At 51.5% G+C, this 16,722-nt stretch overlaps 1 protein-coding gene across 1 annotated transcript in view; it reads left to right on the forward strand.

The window, feature by feature from the left end:
• Positions 1 to 10,301, forward strand: part of VSTM2L (V-set and transmembrane domain containing 2 like) — a 38,110-nt gene extending 27,809 nt beyond the window's left edge. Inside the window, exons 3-4 of the mRNA XM_061125845.1 lie at positions 235 to 285; positions 8,917 to 10,301. Of these exons, the coding sequence (XP_060981828.1) occupies positions 235 to 285; positions 8,917 to 9,189 (324 nt within the window). The 3' untranslated portion in view covers positions 9,190 to 10,301. The remainder of the gene's footprint in view (positions 1 to 234; positions 286 to 8,916) is intronic.
• Positions 10,302 to 16,722: the final 6,421 nt, after the last annotated feature.

Below are 16,722 nucleotides of genomic sequence, written 5' to 3' on the forward strand. Positions count from 1 at the left end.
GCATAGCGTGTATGCAGTCAGTTTTATAGACACCTCCTTTATCTTCCTTTGCTCTGACTCACCTCCATCCCTGAGTGGATGCAGAGCTGAAGGACTTCCCCCGCAGCCCTGCCTCCAGACCCATGGTCCCCGGAGCATCACCTGCTGTCTCGAGAATCTTAGCTATGGCCCATACCCCCACCCCGTGATGCTAACGCCTTGTCTCTGCTTTTTCTACCCTCCTGCTCCCAACAGCTAAAAGCATCTCAGCAGGAAGACGCAGGGAAGGACGCCACCAAAATAAGTGTGAGTTTTGATAATGACTTCTTACAAGGGCTCTAATGGAGGACGCAGCTGTAATTTAAAAAAAAAAAAAAAAAATTGGTCTAGTTCAGCAGGGAGCTTTGGCAAGAAGATGGAAGAGAAGGAAAAAAGAAAAAAAAAAAAAGAAGAAGAAGGGGGAAAAATTGGCCCAGCTCTGTTTTTTAAAAGCCAGAGATTTTTCAAGTTCATTGAATGACAGGCACAAACAAATGACAGGGGGGAGAAAAGATGCATTCTCTCCTGTCGGGGCCAAGGCCGTGTGCATCCCTGATGCTTCGTGCCTGTCTCAGCAGCATTTTATTATTTGGGGAGCCAACGAGGGACTAAGGAGACTGAGTCGGCTTTTTTCGGCCCATCACAAATGACAGCTGCAGCATCTCACGGTCACTTGGGTCATCTGGCTCCGGACGTGAGGCGGGACGGAGGAACTACAGCTGAAGCGTTTCAGGGTTGGCTGGGCCTTCGAATGCATTGACTCATTTTTATCATTCTCCATCTCTTGAGGGAAGGGCAAGCTTTGGTCCATGTTACAGGTGGGGCAACTGAGGCTTAGAGGGGTCAAAGCCTTGCTGGAGGTCATGACTTGGCTGAGCCGCCTTGAGCTTTTGTCTCCAGGCTATGCTGGAGCCCTATGAGGTAGGGCACGCAAGGGACTCAGGGAGTGCCAGTTTTTGTAGAGAAGGGCGCCCCAAGCAGAGTCTGGAAGAGGCTGAGGAGAGGGGAGTGACCTGGTGACACTCATGGCCATGGGACCAGGTTGGCTTTGTGCAAGGGGCATGCAGTCAGCCTGGCAGGAGGCTGGGAGTCAACTGGACACACGCCCAGAAGATGCGGGTACCCACAGGGGTATGGACACGCATTTGTGGGAGTGACCTCCAGATTCACTCTTTGCTGCTGCTCCTTCCCAAGCCCATCAAGGACTTGTGGGGGTGCTTGGGGCCCCAAGGCCACTTAGACACAGAGGATCCCCCAGAGCAGAAGTCACAGTGTAAAGAGTGGGCACTGGGAGGCGTGAGGTGCCGTGCCAGGCCCTGGAGGTGGCAGAACAGAGGCCGGGAGGCTGGGAGGGAGGCTCCCATGGAGGTTCAGACAGGAGATGGGCAGATGACAGAAAAAGGCCTTCAAAGCATCATAAGTGCTATCTACCCTCGGGGCCTTTCTGAGCTGGGAAAATGTAAATCATCTCTGGCTCAGGGCGGCTGCTGGCCCACCGCCTCTAAAGCCCTGGCCCCTTACCCTCATCCTCTGCCAAGGGCACGCCCATGCGTAACACCTTGTTTCTTGCCCAAACACCCATCACTTAAGCCTGGCCAGGTGGAGACCTCTGTGTACATTAATATACACCGTTCATGGCAACTCTCTCACTGATGATTTTGTTTGGGGTTTAAGAAGCGTCTAAGGCAAAGGAGAAAATAATCTAATTGACTTAGAGGATTAGAATTCAAGGCTGCTGGGCCCCACGTGAGGGGCATGCAAAGATGCTAATTAGTTAAATAAAATAAATGTACTCAGCATGATCATGCAATACCCACCCCCCACCCCAATAATCCCTGGCGATTCCCGCACCAGCTGGGGCTCTGTTAGGAGATTCCCAGGCAAACACAGACCCAGCTCCCTGTGCAGACAGCATCTTGCCTGTGATAGTTCTTAAGTACATGGACACGCAGTTAGCGGACATCTGTGAGCAGCAGCACACCCCAGGTTCCTGCAGCCCGAGAGAAGGCTCAGATTTCTCCATGGCCTTCGAGATTCTTACAACTCACTCTGCTCACCCTCTGGGCCATCTCGTCTGCTGGACCTGTTTCCCCTGTCCCTTCCAAACCTGGCTGCCTCCCAGCCTCTCATTCCTTCCTACCTCCTGACATTTGCACATGTCAGAAAACGGTTCCTCTCTCTTCCTTCAGAACTCAGCTTATCAAGCCTCCCTGGACCCTGGGACTCAGCCGGCACCCCTTCCTTCTCCTTGCTGGCTGCATTTTTGTCTGTATTGATCTGTGCTTGTGAGCCTCTGTTTCAGGCCTGCCTTCCCTGGAGACAGTGGGGCTGGGACTGTGCCTGCCTGATTTCCAGAGCCTGGCACCATGCCTGTCAGGTAGTCAGCGCCCAATAAATATTTATCAAGTGACTGCCACACACACAAACACACACCCAGGCCAATGGCAGCGCAAAGCCAGACACAGATTTTGATACACGGACATGCCAACACCATGCGCATCGTGCCTGTGCGTGTATGTGTGCAGGGGTCGTGTGGGAAGGTGGAGCCTGGGAATGAACGCCCTGTGTCTGCAGGAGCCAGATGAGCCAGGCAGGAGTGCTGGCCCCAGAGTCCTATGTCACCTAAAAATCCCGAGTTCCAGGAAGTATCTCCCGATTTTTTAAAAATTTATTTTATTTTTGGCTGTGTTGGGTCTTCGTTGCTGCATGCGGGCTTTCTCTAGTTGTGGTGAGCGGGGCTACTCCCCAGCTGCTTCTCATTGCAGTGGCTTCTCTTGTTGCAGAGCACGCCCTCTGCTCCACAGCTGTGGCACATGAGCTTACTTGCTCCAAGACATGTGGGATCTTCCCGGATCAGGGATCGAACCTGAGTCCCCTGCATTGCAAGGTGGATTCTTAACCACTGAACCACCAGGGAAGTCCCTGATTTTATGACTGTTGGGACCTAATTTGATTTTTGAAAAATTGTGGAAGGCAAACAACTCAGTCTCCCACTTGGGCAGTGTCCGCACCTCAGGGGCCCCAGGTTCAGAGGAGGAAGTAAAATGAGTCTCTGGGGGTTGGGTGGAAGCAGGGCTCCATCATGGGTGCTGCAACCCCTTGGGTCCACCATGGTGGCCCTGGGGAGGTTGAGATACGGCAGTGCTGAGTGCAGGGGTGGGTCAGTGAGGACACAGTGGGCCAACGCCGAATGTCCCAGGACCACCGAAGTCCTGATCCAGCTTTGCCCCCTCCCTGGGCCTCCCTCCCCCCTCACTGCTGTCTAGCAAATATATGAAAAGCACTATGGAGACTGTAAAGTCCTCTGGATTCGGCCATGTAGGTGACAGTGGTTACTACACTGGAAACTTAATATGAATTTTCAAATCACATGATTCCTATTCCCAGAATTGGGGGTGGAGGGGTGTGGAGCAGGGGGCCCAGCTTCTTTGCAGAAAACGGGAGAAGGAAAGAAAAGAACTCAGAATCTCATAAGGAGATAGTTTAAATTACAGGCACCTGTAATAATAGCATTGATAACAATAATAACAAGGCAGCTAACGTTTATTGAGTGCTTGCCATATGTCAGGAACCATGATGAGTACTTTACAATGTGATTTATCTCATTTAACTTGGGGCCTGGGGAAGGATCCCCTGGCCTTAAAAATTATCTCCCTTGGGAGCTTGTATATGCTGAGGATTCCCTTATCAGGGCCTCATTCCTGGGGCTCAGATGAATTCTGCCTGTGTCCATTTTCAAGTTCTGGAAGTTTTTCTTTTGACTTCACTAAAGTTTTGTGTTTTGGAATTAATGTCCCCTTAACTAACAATTTCGCAAGTAGAGATGGCCCCCAACTGCTGAATTTTAAAATAAGGTGAAATTCTCCACACGTATCCTTTTTCCCAGGAGGCTCACCTGCCTTTGTTACTGTTAGTCTCTCTTTTGGTCTAACTGCAGTTGTTTGTGCTATAGATTCATGTAACCTGTTTCAGTCCAAAACAGCCATGGGCAGCCTGGGTCCCAATATGCATGTGGCCTTGTGTTCCAGCCCCGCTGTCCTAAGCCCTGCCTCCTCTCCAGCCAAGCCCTAAAAGCCGGGGGGCAGCCAAAGAGGCCTCAGCAAGCACGCTGCAGCCCCCAAGGCCTGTAGGATCTTCCCGGACCAGAGATCGAACCAGTGTCCCCTGCATTGCAAAGGGAAGCCCCTGATTTTTAACTGTTGGGACCTAATTGGATTTTTGAAAAACTGTGGAAAGCAAACGGCAGCCCCCAACCCTGGACCCCCAAATCTGCATAAATGGTTAAAAGGCAGCAGCAGTATTTGTCAGATCAAGCCCCTCCCTGCCTTGCCTGCCTACCCCATACATGTGATATACACATGAATACTGCGTGTTTTCTGATTCAGGGAGCGGGGGCTGGGAACGAGAGCAGCACACAAGGTCTGCATTCTTCATGAAGGATTAACAGGCCAAGCAGTGGGTCATGGTGTACTACGACTTTATTTTCTGTAGTAGACATTTCTATATTTCCTTGAAAATTCCTGCAGTGATCCACGGTATACAAAGGGCATGGAATTCTGAAGTCTGAAAGGGAGGCAAGATTCATGTGGAGTCGAAATCACTCCCATCCATCTTGGGAATCCCTTGAAACAGTCACAGAGCAGCCAGCCTTTGGCTGAGGCCCCAAAGATTACTCTGTGAAGGCCATGGTCACACATACCCAGTCCCCACTCTCAGGGTACTCCCAGTCGGTGTGGCAAATGGATGATAACTCAACCATCACACATGATAAAAAGTAAAATTACAACTGTGACTATCAAAATAAGAAGGAGTGCAGCCAGTCACAGGACCTGACCTAGTCTGAGGGGTCTGGAGAGCTTCCTGGAGGAGGTGTTCTTTGAAGTGAGCACTGTAGAGAGGTTGACTTGGAGTAGAGGGAACTTCTCTGAGTGTGTGTGTGTTTGTGTGGTGTGTGTGTGTGTGTGTGTTGGAGGAACTGCAACACACACACTGTGTGTGTTGGTGGGTGAGGGAAAGGAGAGGATGAGACCCTAAAGGTTCCCCCAGCAGCCACTATGGGGAGCCATCACAGGAAGTGTTCTAAGTTGGAGCCATTTTGGAAAGATATGTCTGACTGTCTTGGGAGGATGGATTGGAAGGGGCCAAAGCACTTTGGAGAGGCCCTGGGGGAGGCTGGGATATTGCCCTGGCCAGTGCATGGGGATCTGGATTCCAGAGAGAAGGGGAGGACCAGTAATGTTTAGCAGGAAGATCAGCGGGATTCAGAGATGGATTGTGCCCGTGGGAAGGGAGAAATGGGGGTCATGACTTGGGAGGGCCTGGCTGCAATGGGTGAGGGCCTCTGGGGCCCAGATTTGGGGAGACTCTGAGTTGGCGTCTGGCCTTGCCAAAGTGAAAGTGAAAGTCGCTCTGTCGTGTCCAACTCTTTGTGACCCCATGGACTATACCATCCATGGAATTCTCCAGGCCAGAGTACTGGAGTGGGTAGTCATTCCCTTCTCCAGGGGATCTTCCCAACCCAGGGATCGAACCCAGGTCTCCTGCATTGCAGGCAGATTCTTTACCAGCTGGGCACTGGTGAATTGGCTGGGTGTTGCTGATGGAAGCTCGGGAGTGGCAAAGCTCAGAGCCCAGCCTGGGGCAGGGACCTCCTGACCCCCTGCTCCCCACCCGGCACCTTCTCAGGGTCACCATGTCACTCTTAGGCTGAGGACACATGGAGGAGAGGTCTGGCACTGTGGACTAATTTGCCATCATCCACTCTTCCTGGTACAGCTCGGGAGAAGGATCCCAGCCCACCCACCTGATGGTCTGTGGGTTCCTGCTGTGTCCAGCAAGGCCTGGGCCGTGGGCAGGCAGGAAGGAGGCTGAGCTTGGTCATGGCATGGACTGGCCTTGTCTCTTTCAGCATAATTAGGTGCTTAATTGCACTGCTAAGGCCTGTCGATGCCCGTGCCGAGGCGATTATGATTTACAGCCAGGCCTCCGCGTGGGGATCTGTCCGCCTCACAGCCCTGTGCTGGGGGGCTGGGCTGCAGGATTTTTCTGCCCAGTTTGTGAATGTTGAAATCCAACAGGCTGCTCCACCACCCCCTTGAAGCCTGGGTAAGATGCTGGCTCCCTCCCATAAGAGATGCTTCTGAGGAAGGGGCCAGGCTCCCTGAAGACATGGAGGGCTGTGGGCCTAGGGAATGAGGTGGGGTGTGGTGGAAAGACAGACTTGTTTACTGGTCCTGGGAGGCTCCCCAGGGATATGATTAAGACTTGGTTCTTGTCACCAGCTGGGTGGCCTTGGGCAAATCACCTTACCTCTCTGAGCCTCTGTTTCCTGACCCACACAATGGGTATCCCAGTAGTGCCTACGTCAGAGGGTTATTTATTATGGGGTTTAAATATGGTGTAGACTCTTTAACACATCATCTCCCAGGGATCAAGTGCTCCATAAATATTAGCTGCCAGCTCTGCTGCTGACTACTGTTGTTACTCTTTTTATTATTTGCCTTCTCTGGGTGGTGCTTACAGATGCAGAGCCCCAGGACTGATGTGTGTCCTCTCCTGTCGTCCTGGTGGAAGCCGGCTCCCCCGGGTGCTTGGTTACGAATGTGAGGTCTGGGTTCTCCCTTAGACCTGGAGCTTACGTGGGAGTCGCAGGGGTCTGGCTGGCTCGCAGCTGTATCCCCAGCGCCCGGCTCGGAGTGGGCCTCGCTCATGGTCTTGTCGAATGAAAGGATAAATCCAGCCCAGGAAAACTGAGGCCAGGGTGCTGGGGATGGGTCAGGGTCAGATCCAGCCTCCCAGCACTGCCTGCTGTTCTCCTTGTCTCCCTTCTCCTCCCTGAGTGGTGGAGGTCACACACAGGGGTGGCGGGGTAGGAGGGAGCTGGTGACCAGAGCTTCCAGTCCTGGGAAGGGAAAGGGTGGGCGGAGGGGTGGGCCATGCGTGGTGCTCCCTCCCCAGCACTCCTCCCAGCGCTCCTCCCAGCGCTTCACATTATTACTCCATTAGCGCCTTGTAGGGTTGACAAATGAAGGATAATTAATATCCGTGAGGGAAACAGATGTTGAGGTAATTCACTCCCCGCTGCGCATTTGCAACGGCGTCTCCTAACTCGCCTGAGAGTGTGGCAGGGCCCCAGGACCTCTCTGTGCCCTTGGTCAGAGGTGACGGAACCAGCAGGGCTGATGGCCTCCAGCTGGGCCCTGCCCCAGTACCGGGGAAGAGAGGTATCCCACACCCAGGGGTGCGGCTGGAAGAGTCTCCCACTGCTTGTTCTACAGAGAAGGTGGGCAGTTCTTCCTCTGTCCCACCTCCTGCCTCCTGCTGCACCATAAGCCCATGTATTCTTGCTTTGCGGGGGACGATGACCAGCCAGGAAGGTCAGAATGAGAGAGGGTGAGCCAGGCTCCTTGCAGCTGCCCACTGCTCTCTTCCGTTCCGGAGCCTGGGAAGTGCCCCATGGCCCTGCCAGCTCTGGGTGACCCTCTGTGGGCCCATCACACCTTTGAAGGCTTAGAGTGTGCAAAGGCAACCTGGATTCACTGACTCAATGCCCATGGGAAAACCATCTTTCAGAGCCTTAATTTCACCATCTGTAAAGTAGGTATGATTATATATATGTGACCCAAAATTAACAAGCATGATATCTGGGTACCACTTCATTTGGAGAAAGGAGGAACTAGAGTAAGTCCATTTAAACATTTAAATGTTTTCTTTTTTCATTATTATTATATACAGGGTATCAGGCTCTGCAGTGGTCACTGAGATGAAAAAGATAGATATCATCCCTGCCCTCATGGAGTTTATAGTTTAGCCAAAGAGAAAAACAAAAATCAAGTAAACAGACAAATAAATGGTTCTCCAGTTGTGATGAGTGTTAGGAAAGAAATAGACAGGAGGATGTGATGGAGGGCTTCTTGGAGGAGGTGATATTTGAGAATGAATGGGAGTCAAAGAGGTGATGGGAGACAGCATTCTGGCAGAGAGACCAGCAAAGGCTGTGAGGTCAGAAAGAGCCTGGCATCCAGGAGGAAGGAACCAGGGAAGCCAGAGCCAATTAATGGGATGATTAGAAGTCATGTGTGTGAGGGCTCAGCTGCATGGTGAACACACCACCTCAGACACCGTCCTTTTTCTCACCCTGGCCTCCTCACTGCAAGGCTGATTAGCAAGGGTGTCCTCATACAGAATTTGGGGTGTGGCAAGAACAGGTAGGCTGGGTATCTGTCCCCATCACTCCCCCCCAGGGGAGAAGGACAAGCTGGGCTCAGGACTGGGGCTACCAGTCTGGGGCTCACTCAGCTCCATCCTGGCCCTGGCGAGCCTGCAGTGCTGGCTGGTAATGGCATCACTGAGCATGGGGGTCAGCAGCTGGGTGTTGGGGACTGTTCTCCCCTGTTCTGTCTAGATGGGGTGGGAGTTGTAGGAGAGGCTTCTTTTGGCTCTAAGGAAGAAGGGGATAAGAAGGATGAAAGCCCCCTTTCACACCACCCCCACTTTATAGGGCAAACTTCTCTTTTTTTCAGCTATCAGATACATCACTGGGGAAGCTAGAAGAGGACAGGGGACTCTGATCTCTTTGTAACTTTCTCTGAGTCCGTAATTCAAACTAAAAAGCTGAAAATCACACAGCAGAAGTTTTGCAATAAGATCTTTTCACCCTGCATATCCCTGAGCTCTAACCGGGCTAGTTCTAACTCATGCTTTTTCACTGCTGTGTAATATTCCGCTGAATGAACGGACCAGTGCCTGTTTATCTGATCTGTTGATGGGCACTTAAGTTGCTTCAGCTTTTCTGCTGTTGGGCTCCGCCTGCCCTGATGGGAGTGTCTGTGGGGCCCCGCTTGCGGAGCGGGCCCTGGACTCCAGGGGCCAAGGTCACTGTCTCTGTGTCGCCCCCAGGTGGTCAAGGTAGTGGGCAGCAACATCTCCCACAAGCTGCGCCTGTCGCGCGTGAAGCCCACGGACGAAGGCACCTACGAGTGCCGTGTCATCGACTTCAGCGACGGCAAGGCCCGGCACCACAAGGTCAAGGCCTACCTGCGGGTGCAGCCAGGGGAGAACTCCGTCCTGCACCTGCCCGAGGCCCCGCCCGCCGCACCCGCCCCGCCGCCCCCCAAGCCCGGCAAGGAGCTGCGGAAGCGCTCGGTGGACGAGGAGGCCTGCAGCCTCTAGACTGATGCCCAGCTCGCCGCCGGCCGGCCCCGCGCCCCTCCGGCTGTATCGAGTGCACGAGGAGCCGCTGGACCGCCGGGGACGGGGCTGCCCGGGTCCAGCTCCTCCCCATCCCCGAGACGGCCCGTGGCCCCCTCCTCGGCCCTGCGCCCGCCATCCCTCGGCTCAGCATGTAAGCCCCGCCCAACCCTCCCCCTTCAGACCCTCGCCGCGACCTGGCTCCTCGGAGAAGGTGGCCCGGGGCACCCAGGGGACAGCTGCCCCGGAACGCTGGGCTGGGGCACCAGGCCGGGACCGGGCTGCCCCGCATCCGTCACCAGCTTCAGTTGAGTCCAGTGTTTCGCTTTGCTTGCTTGTCCCCCATCCCGTCCCAAGCCGGGGACCTCCCAGCCTTACTCTTCCTCCTAACTCCCATCCCCTGCTTGGACCCCGGGGTGTGGAACGGTGACCCCTCCCAAATGTGGACTTGAATCTTCTGAGCAGAACCAGGGCCTCTGGTGAAGGAGTGAGGCACAGAGCCCCCCAGGAGAGCCGTGACCCCTTAGCCGAGTGGCTCACAGGGGTGCTGGGAGGACGGGGAGACCCCTCCCCCTGCCTGCAGGTTAGGTCCTTCATGTTCAGCCTCCTACTAAGAATCAGCCCCTTGTCCCACCCACCGGAGAGGCAGGGGACCCAGGATCTGCCCCTTCTCATGGCAAGTCAGAAGGAGGGCCTTTTCCCTCTGATCCCTCGGCCCCACGCAGAGTCTTGCACCAGCGGGACCCGTTGGAGGGTCTTCAAGGCTCCCCAGGAGCCCCCTCTGCCAGTTCCTATCATCCCAGCCCCCTCCCAGGACCCATGCTGAACACCCCCCCAAGGGCCTGGGGCTGTTGGGAGCCAAGGGCCCCCCCATACCAAATCCCTTCACAATTCCTGAGCAGGGGGGCACCCATCCCCTTGGTGATTTGTAAATATTTCTACTGAGCCCCACACACCCTCAGAACTGGCTGGAACCTCTGGCCACCCCTCAGCGATGGAGTCGGGGGATGTGGGAGAGGCCTAGGCTTTGCCTGGGGGGGTGTGGGTTACCCTGTACACATGATCCAGTCCGTGACTACCAGCCGACCTGAATAAAGCGGTTTAAACAAAAACCTCTGGGCAGCGTCTTTCTGGGGCATTCACGTCTGGGAACAGTGCCGCCAGGGAGGGGGAGATGGGCAGGGGGAGGCCAACCCACACCCGCGCCTCACTCAGTCCCATCTCGCTCCTGTTCTCCGCTCCCCAAGCACAGAATGAACTCCAGTAGGGGCTCAAGGAGAAAGAAAACCAGCCCTCGTCCAGCGCCAATCCAATTACCAGGCACTTGAATTATTCTGATTTTGAGACCATTACCCATGCCGAAGCGAACAAAAAACATGTTTACACTGTTTTGTGAATAAATAACTTATAAATGAAGTAAGGGTGAGTTACCAGCTCACCAGGTGGCCCCAGAGAAGAACCCCCTACCATGTGTCTTCCAGATTACCCCTCCTCTCTCCCGGAGGGAACCACCACCCTAATTTTTAAGGTAATCCCATTCTCAGTGTTCTTTTTTTTACAGTGTTACTACCTATATGTATGTCGTCTTAAACAAAACTGTTGAGTTTTATCTACATTTTTGAAATTTTATATGCATGAAATCATACCGTATCTATTCTTTCATATACTCTTATGTTTGTGAGATTCATCTGGATTGTTTCATGTGTCTGTAATGTGTCCATTTTTATTACTGCTTGACTATCCTACAACTTATCAATTTATTCATCCATTAATACTGTTGACAAGAATCTGTGGTCCCATCTGGGTGCACTGTAATCAATGGCCCTGCATGTGAGCATGTGGACTGGTCAGTTGGGAGGTTCGGGCACAGTACTTTAGGGATCTCATTTTCTCCCCAGGTATCAACACCCCCATATTACAGTTGAGGAAATGGGCTCAGAGAGGCTAAGCTAATGAAATCTGTTTTGCCAAGCTTGACTGTTGCTTCCATCATGCCCTGGGTTCTGGACTCCCCTTTGCTCATCCCAGTCAAGAGTCCTGCCCACTTCGGTCCTGCTGAGAATCTGCCTGGGGGTATATCAGTCAAGCCTTCGTAGCCAGCATGCCCAGATGGCACCCCCTTTGTGCCCCTACAGAAACCATTGGCATCACCCACATGGAACTTGGGGCATCTGCCTGTCCCCGAGCTCCCCTGCCAGCCAGATTGAGTGAGTCTCCTCAAGAGCAGGGTCTGGGAGATGCTGGAAATGGTGACTGACACTGGCTGAGCACCAAGTGTGCCCCAGGCACTGTGCTGACCGCCACAGCAGTCCCCAAGGGAGGCATGTATCCTCAGTTTTGAGATGAGGAAGCTGAAGTTCGAAGAGCAGGCTGGAGGATGGCTGGCTGAATGAGGATGTGTATCAACGAGGCTGTGAAGCCGGCAGGGCTTGGACTGGTTGCAGGATCCCTGGTCTGGATGGTCTGTGACCTACGGTCCTTTCAGGCCAGCAGTCAGTGAACATGGTCCCTTCCAGAAATCCCCAAGTGCAAGGCAGGCCTGAAAAGCCCAGGTCCCTCTGGGCAGGTCTGGGGGGTACAGGTTCGTGCTAGCGCGGTGACAATTCTTACAGGTCCTGATCACCTACACTGCACCAGGGGAGGACTTTGCCACAGGAAATCCTGAGGCTTCACGGGACCTCATTTTACCTTCCCAAGGGCCGGTGTCTCATCTACAGTCCCCTCCCTCTTTAGGGGAGTCCCCACCTCCTTAGAGGGCTTTTTCTTGCTCCGCTGGGAATACAGCTCAGGGAAGAGATAGCGCCTGGGATAGAATCCTGCCTATGCCCATGATTGTTTCAGGACCCCAGGGAAAGTTCTTCACCTCTCTGAGTCTCAGTTTCCTTTTCTGTCAAATGGGAACACTCCCAGGGAAATGTATATCAAAATCATAATGAAGTACCACTTGGCATATGCTAAGATGGCAAGGATCAAAAACACAGAGAAGGACTTCCCTGGTGGTCTAGTGGTTAATAATCTGCTTTGTAACGCAGGGCACGCAGGCTTGATCCCTGATCGTGGAACTAAGATCCCACATGGTGCGGGGCAACTAATCCTGAGCCACAACCAGAGAAGTCTCTGTGCTGGAGTTTGAGAAAGCCCACATGGTGTAACAAAGAGCCCATACACCTCAAAAAAGATCAGCACAGCCAAAAAAATTAATTAGCTAAAAATGAAAATGCCTAGTAAAAAAAGACAGAATAACAAAGGTTGGCAAAGCTGTGGAGAAATTGGAACCCTCATACACTGCTGGTGGGATGATAAAATGATGCAGCTCCTTGGGAAAACAGTCTGGAAGTTGCTCAGGATGTTAAATGTAGAGTTACCATATGACCCAGCGATTGTACACTTAGGTATGTACCCGAGAGAACTGAAAACATATATCCACACAAAAACCTGTGCATGAATAATCACTCATATTATTTATTCACTCATAAATAATAGCCCCAGAGTGGAAACAACATTAATACCCATCAACCAATGAATGGGTGAATAGAATGTGGTGTGTCCAGACAGTGGAATATTACTGAGACTTGGCAAGAAAAAAGAACAAAGTACTGATACCTGTTACACCATGGATTATTCTAAGTGATAATCAAAACGTTACTCTAAGTGAAAGAAGCCAGACACGAAAAGCTACATACTGTAGGATTCCATTTCTATGTAATGTCCAGAATAGAAAAATCTACAGAAACAGAAAGCAGAACAGAGGTCGCCCGGGCTGGGGGGAAGGAAAGTGGGGGTTGATTGGGTATGTGATTCTTTTTTGGGGGGGTGGAAAGGTTCTAAAATTATTTGGGGTGATGAACACACAACTCTGTAAAGAAACAAAAAACCAATGAAATTTTAACATCACCCCTGGTGGCTCAGACGGTAAAGAATCTACCTGTAATGCAGGATACCTAGGTTTGATATCTGGGTTGGGAAGATCCCCTGGAGGAGGGAATGGCAACCCATTCCAGTATTCTTGCCTGGAGAATCCCCATGGACAGAGGAGCCTGGCAGGTTACAGGCCATGGGGTCATAGAGAGTCGGACACAACTGAGCGACTAAGCACAGCACAGAAAATCGTATACAATGTAAATCATCATAACAGTTTGAATGGGCTTCCCCTATGGCTCAGCCGGGAAAGAATCCACCTGCAATGCGGGAGGCCTGGGTTTGATCCCTGGGTTGGGAAGATCCCCTGGAGAAGGGAACGGCTACCCACTCCAGTATTCTGGCCTGGAGAATTCCCTGGACTGTATAGTCTATGGGGTCGCAAAGAGTTGGACACGACTTGAGTGACTTTCACTTTAATTTTTTCACTTTTCACTTTACATGGGTGAACTGTACGGTATGTGAATGATATCTCAATAAAGCTGTTGAGGGAAATGGGATCCTCTTAACGATAGCAAAGCACCCACGTGCCCACAACAGACACTTGGGAGGCACTTGGAAAATTCTGGCTTCTGTTAATATTGCTCTGATTTTTTATGTAGAAGCCACAGCCAAATTGTGCTGACCTCAGAGCAGAGCTGAAAGTGGCAGCCCAGGGGTGGGACTGGGGGGGGGTAGCAGAGAAACAGCAGACCTGAGAGAGGGAAGTTCTTTCTTTCTTTGTTTTTTTTTTCACCGTGCTGGGTCTTTGTTGCTGCTCATGAGCTTTCTCTAGTTGCAGCAAGCGGGGGCTGCTCTCTAGTTGCAGTGCATAAGCTGCTCATTGCAGTGGCTTCTCTTGTGGAACACTAACCAGGGCACACGGACTCAGTAGTTGTGGTGGCCTGTGGAATCTTCCCGCACCAGGGACTGTTTTGGCAGGCAGATTCTTAACCACTGGGCCAGTAGGGAGTCTGGAGAGTTAAAGGGGGTCCCCAGGCCCTGCTCTGAATGCTCAGAAACTTCCCCTGGCATCCCAAAGTTAGTTGCTCCTTAGTATAAGAGTAACCCAGGGGGGATGCTTATTGTAAACTCAGAACTCCAGACCCCGCTTGGCCTTCTGATCCGCAGGCACCCACCTCTATGGTTAGTGCCCCTGGTGGTTCTCATGCTCCTGGGTGACTCTAGCCCTGGCCCAGCTCCCTCGGTCTCCGAGACCCTGAATTCTGGCCCAATCCCCGCGCATCCTGCCTGCCCAGCTGCCCTCAGGTTCAGGCCCTCTCAGGGCTCCCCTGTCAACTCTATGGCAGAACTTTCCTTTCCATTCCCTGCTGGGTGGGAATGTGAGAAATTGACAGCAAAGTATCAGGCCTCTACCCCCTTACCCCAGTTCTTGCTCCTTCACCCCAGGATTCAGAGTGGGAGGCAGGGATTCCCCATTTCAGAAGGTTAGAGAGTGTTCAGTGAGTTTCAGCCAGGGATTGGACCCTCCCAGCACAGGGCAGGACTGACTGCCCTCTGAGTCCCTAGTAAGTGCTGGCTGTGAAATCAGCAAACCAGACAGGCAGGGACCTCGCAGAATCATCCAAGCAGTTCAGTGAAGAACCAGCATGGGACAGGGATGCTGGAGGCCTGGTCCAGGGGGAGGAGGAAGGAACTCAGGAGCCCTGTTAAGGACCCTGAGAATGGGCGTGGTCCCCTGCCCTCTTGGGGCCCATACATCACCTAAACCCGGGGCCATCTGAGTCACGGGAGCTTGTGAACCATCCAGGATTGGGGGTGACTAATTCCAGAGTGGAGCCCAGGAATCTGTATGTCCAACAGGAATTTTGGAGGGGTTATTTATTTTTGGCTGTGCTGGGTCTTCGTTGGTGGGTGCGGGCTTTCTCCAGGGGTGGTACATGGGCTTCTCATTGTCATGGCTTCTCTTATGTAGCACAAATTGTAGGCGCACAAGCTTCAGCAGTCACGGTTCATAGGCCCAGTAGTTGTGGTGCAGGGGCTTAGCTGTCCTGCAGCATGTGGGATCTTCCTGGACCAGGGATCAAAGGATCAGACTGGAGTCCCCTGCACTGGCAGGCAGATTCTTAACCACTGGACCCCCAGGGAAGTCCTCATCCAATAGGATTCTGATGGAGGTGGCCAGAGGAGTATAGTTGGAGAAGTAATGCGCTATGTGATTCTTTAAAGAAACAAACACGTATAACTTAAAAATATAATACTTTTTTTTTATCAGAGTGGGTGTTTGTTTCACTTAACCTCATGCCACATACAGACCTATCTCATTTTCACTGCTCGCTGGAGAGTATTTCAGCAGAGGATGTACCACAGTTACCCTGACCACTCTCCTCCTGATGGGCATCTAAGTTATTTCTAATGATTTACTATTACGGGTAATGATTACCAAAGTATGGCTCTGTGAACAGCGTGGCACTCTCAGGGTATTTCAGAGTGTGTGGGAAATCCTTAAACATGAAATTGCACCAGATATTCTATCAAATTGCTCCCCCCAAGTGACCTTGACTATCTTAAAAAAAATTTTTTTTGAATAAGTAATAAGAGCACATGATATGAATGTTAAAAGTTCAAGAGTGTTTATAGAGAATTACATTCTACTCCCACCTATCCACCATTTCCCAATTCTTCCTGGAGACAATTACCATTAGGAAGTTCTTTTTTAAGAAAATATTTATTTATTTGACTGAGGTGGATCTCAGTTGTGGCATGTGGGGTCTTTCATTGCTTGGGCTCGTTGTTGTGATTCATGGGCTTCTCTAGTTTTGGCACATGGGCTCAGTTGTCCCTGGGCATGTAGGATCTTAGTTCTCTGATCAGGGACCAAACCCGAGTCCCCTGCATTGGAAGGCAGATTCTAAACCACTGAACCACCAAGGAAGTCCCGCCATTAGGAAGTTCTTACCCTCCTTCCAGTTACATTCTCTGTGCATGTGTGTGTGTTAAAATACTTGGATGATACAGTGTGATATACACAGTTCTGAATCTTGCTTTTTCCACCTAACCATCTACCTTCCTGACGGTTCCACATGGGTTTTTTATTGGCCGTAGAATAGCCCATTACGTGGATGAACCATGATTTATGTAGTCAGTCCCCCAGCGTGGAACATTGAGGCTGCTTTCAATCTTGTGCTATCATAAACAATGTTTATTGTGAATTTCCCAGAGTATAAATCTGTGCACCCATATGCAAATATATCTGTAGGATAAATATTTAGAAGTTAGAATTGCTGATGCAAAGAGTTTCTGCATTTTTAATTTTGGTAAATATTGCAAAATTGATCTCCGCAGAAGCTGGGCCAACTTACAGACCCACAGGCTGTATATGTGAGAGAGCAGCCCTATTTGCTGATTCTCCCCACTGTCACCAACACTATGATCAAATATTTTGATCCTGATCAATCTGTTGGCTAAAATGGGATCTCGTGGTGGTTTAAATTTGCATTTTCCTTATGAGTGAAACTGAGCACCTTTTTGCTAAAGAATCATTTGTACTCCCTTTCTGTGAACTGACAGTTCATAATCCTTGCCCATTTTTCTTTTTTTTTTTTTTGTTGTTGTTGTTGGTTGTCATATTATTGATTTGTAGGAATTTTTTGTAAG

This window comes from Dama dama, chromosome 23 (assembly GCF_033118175.1).
Source record: "Dama dama isolate Ldn47 chromosome 23, ASM3311817v1, whole genome shotgun sequence".
Lineage (NCBI taxonomy): Eukaryota > Metazoa > Chordata > Mammalia > Artiodactyla > Cervidae > Dama > Dama dama.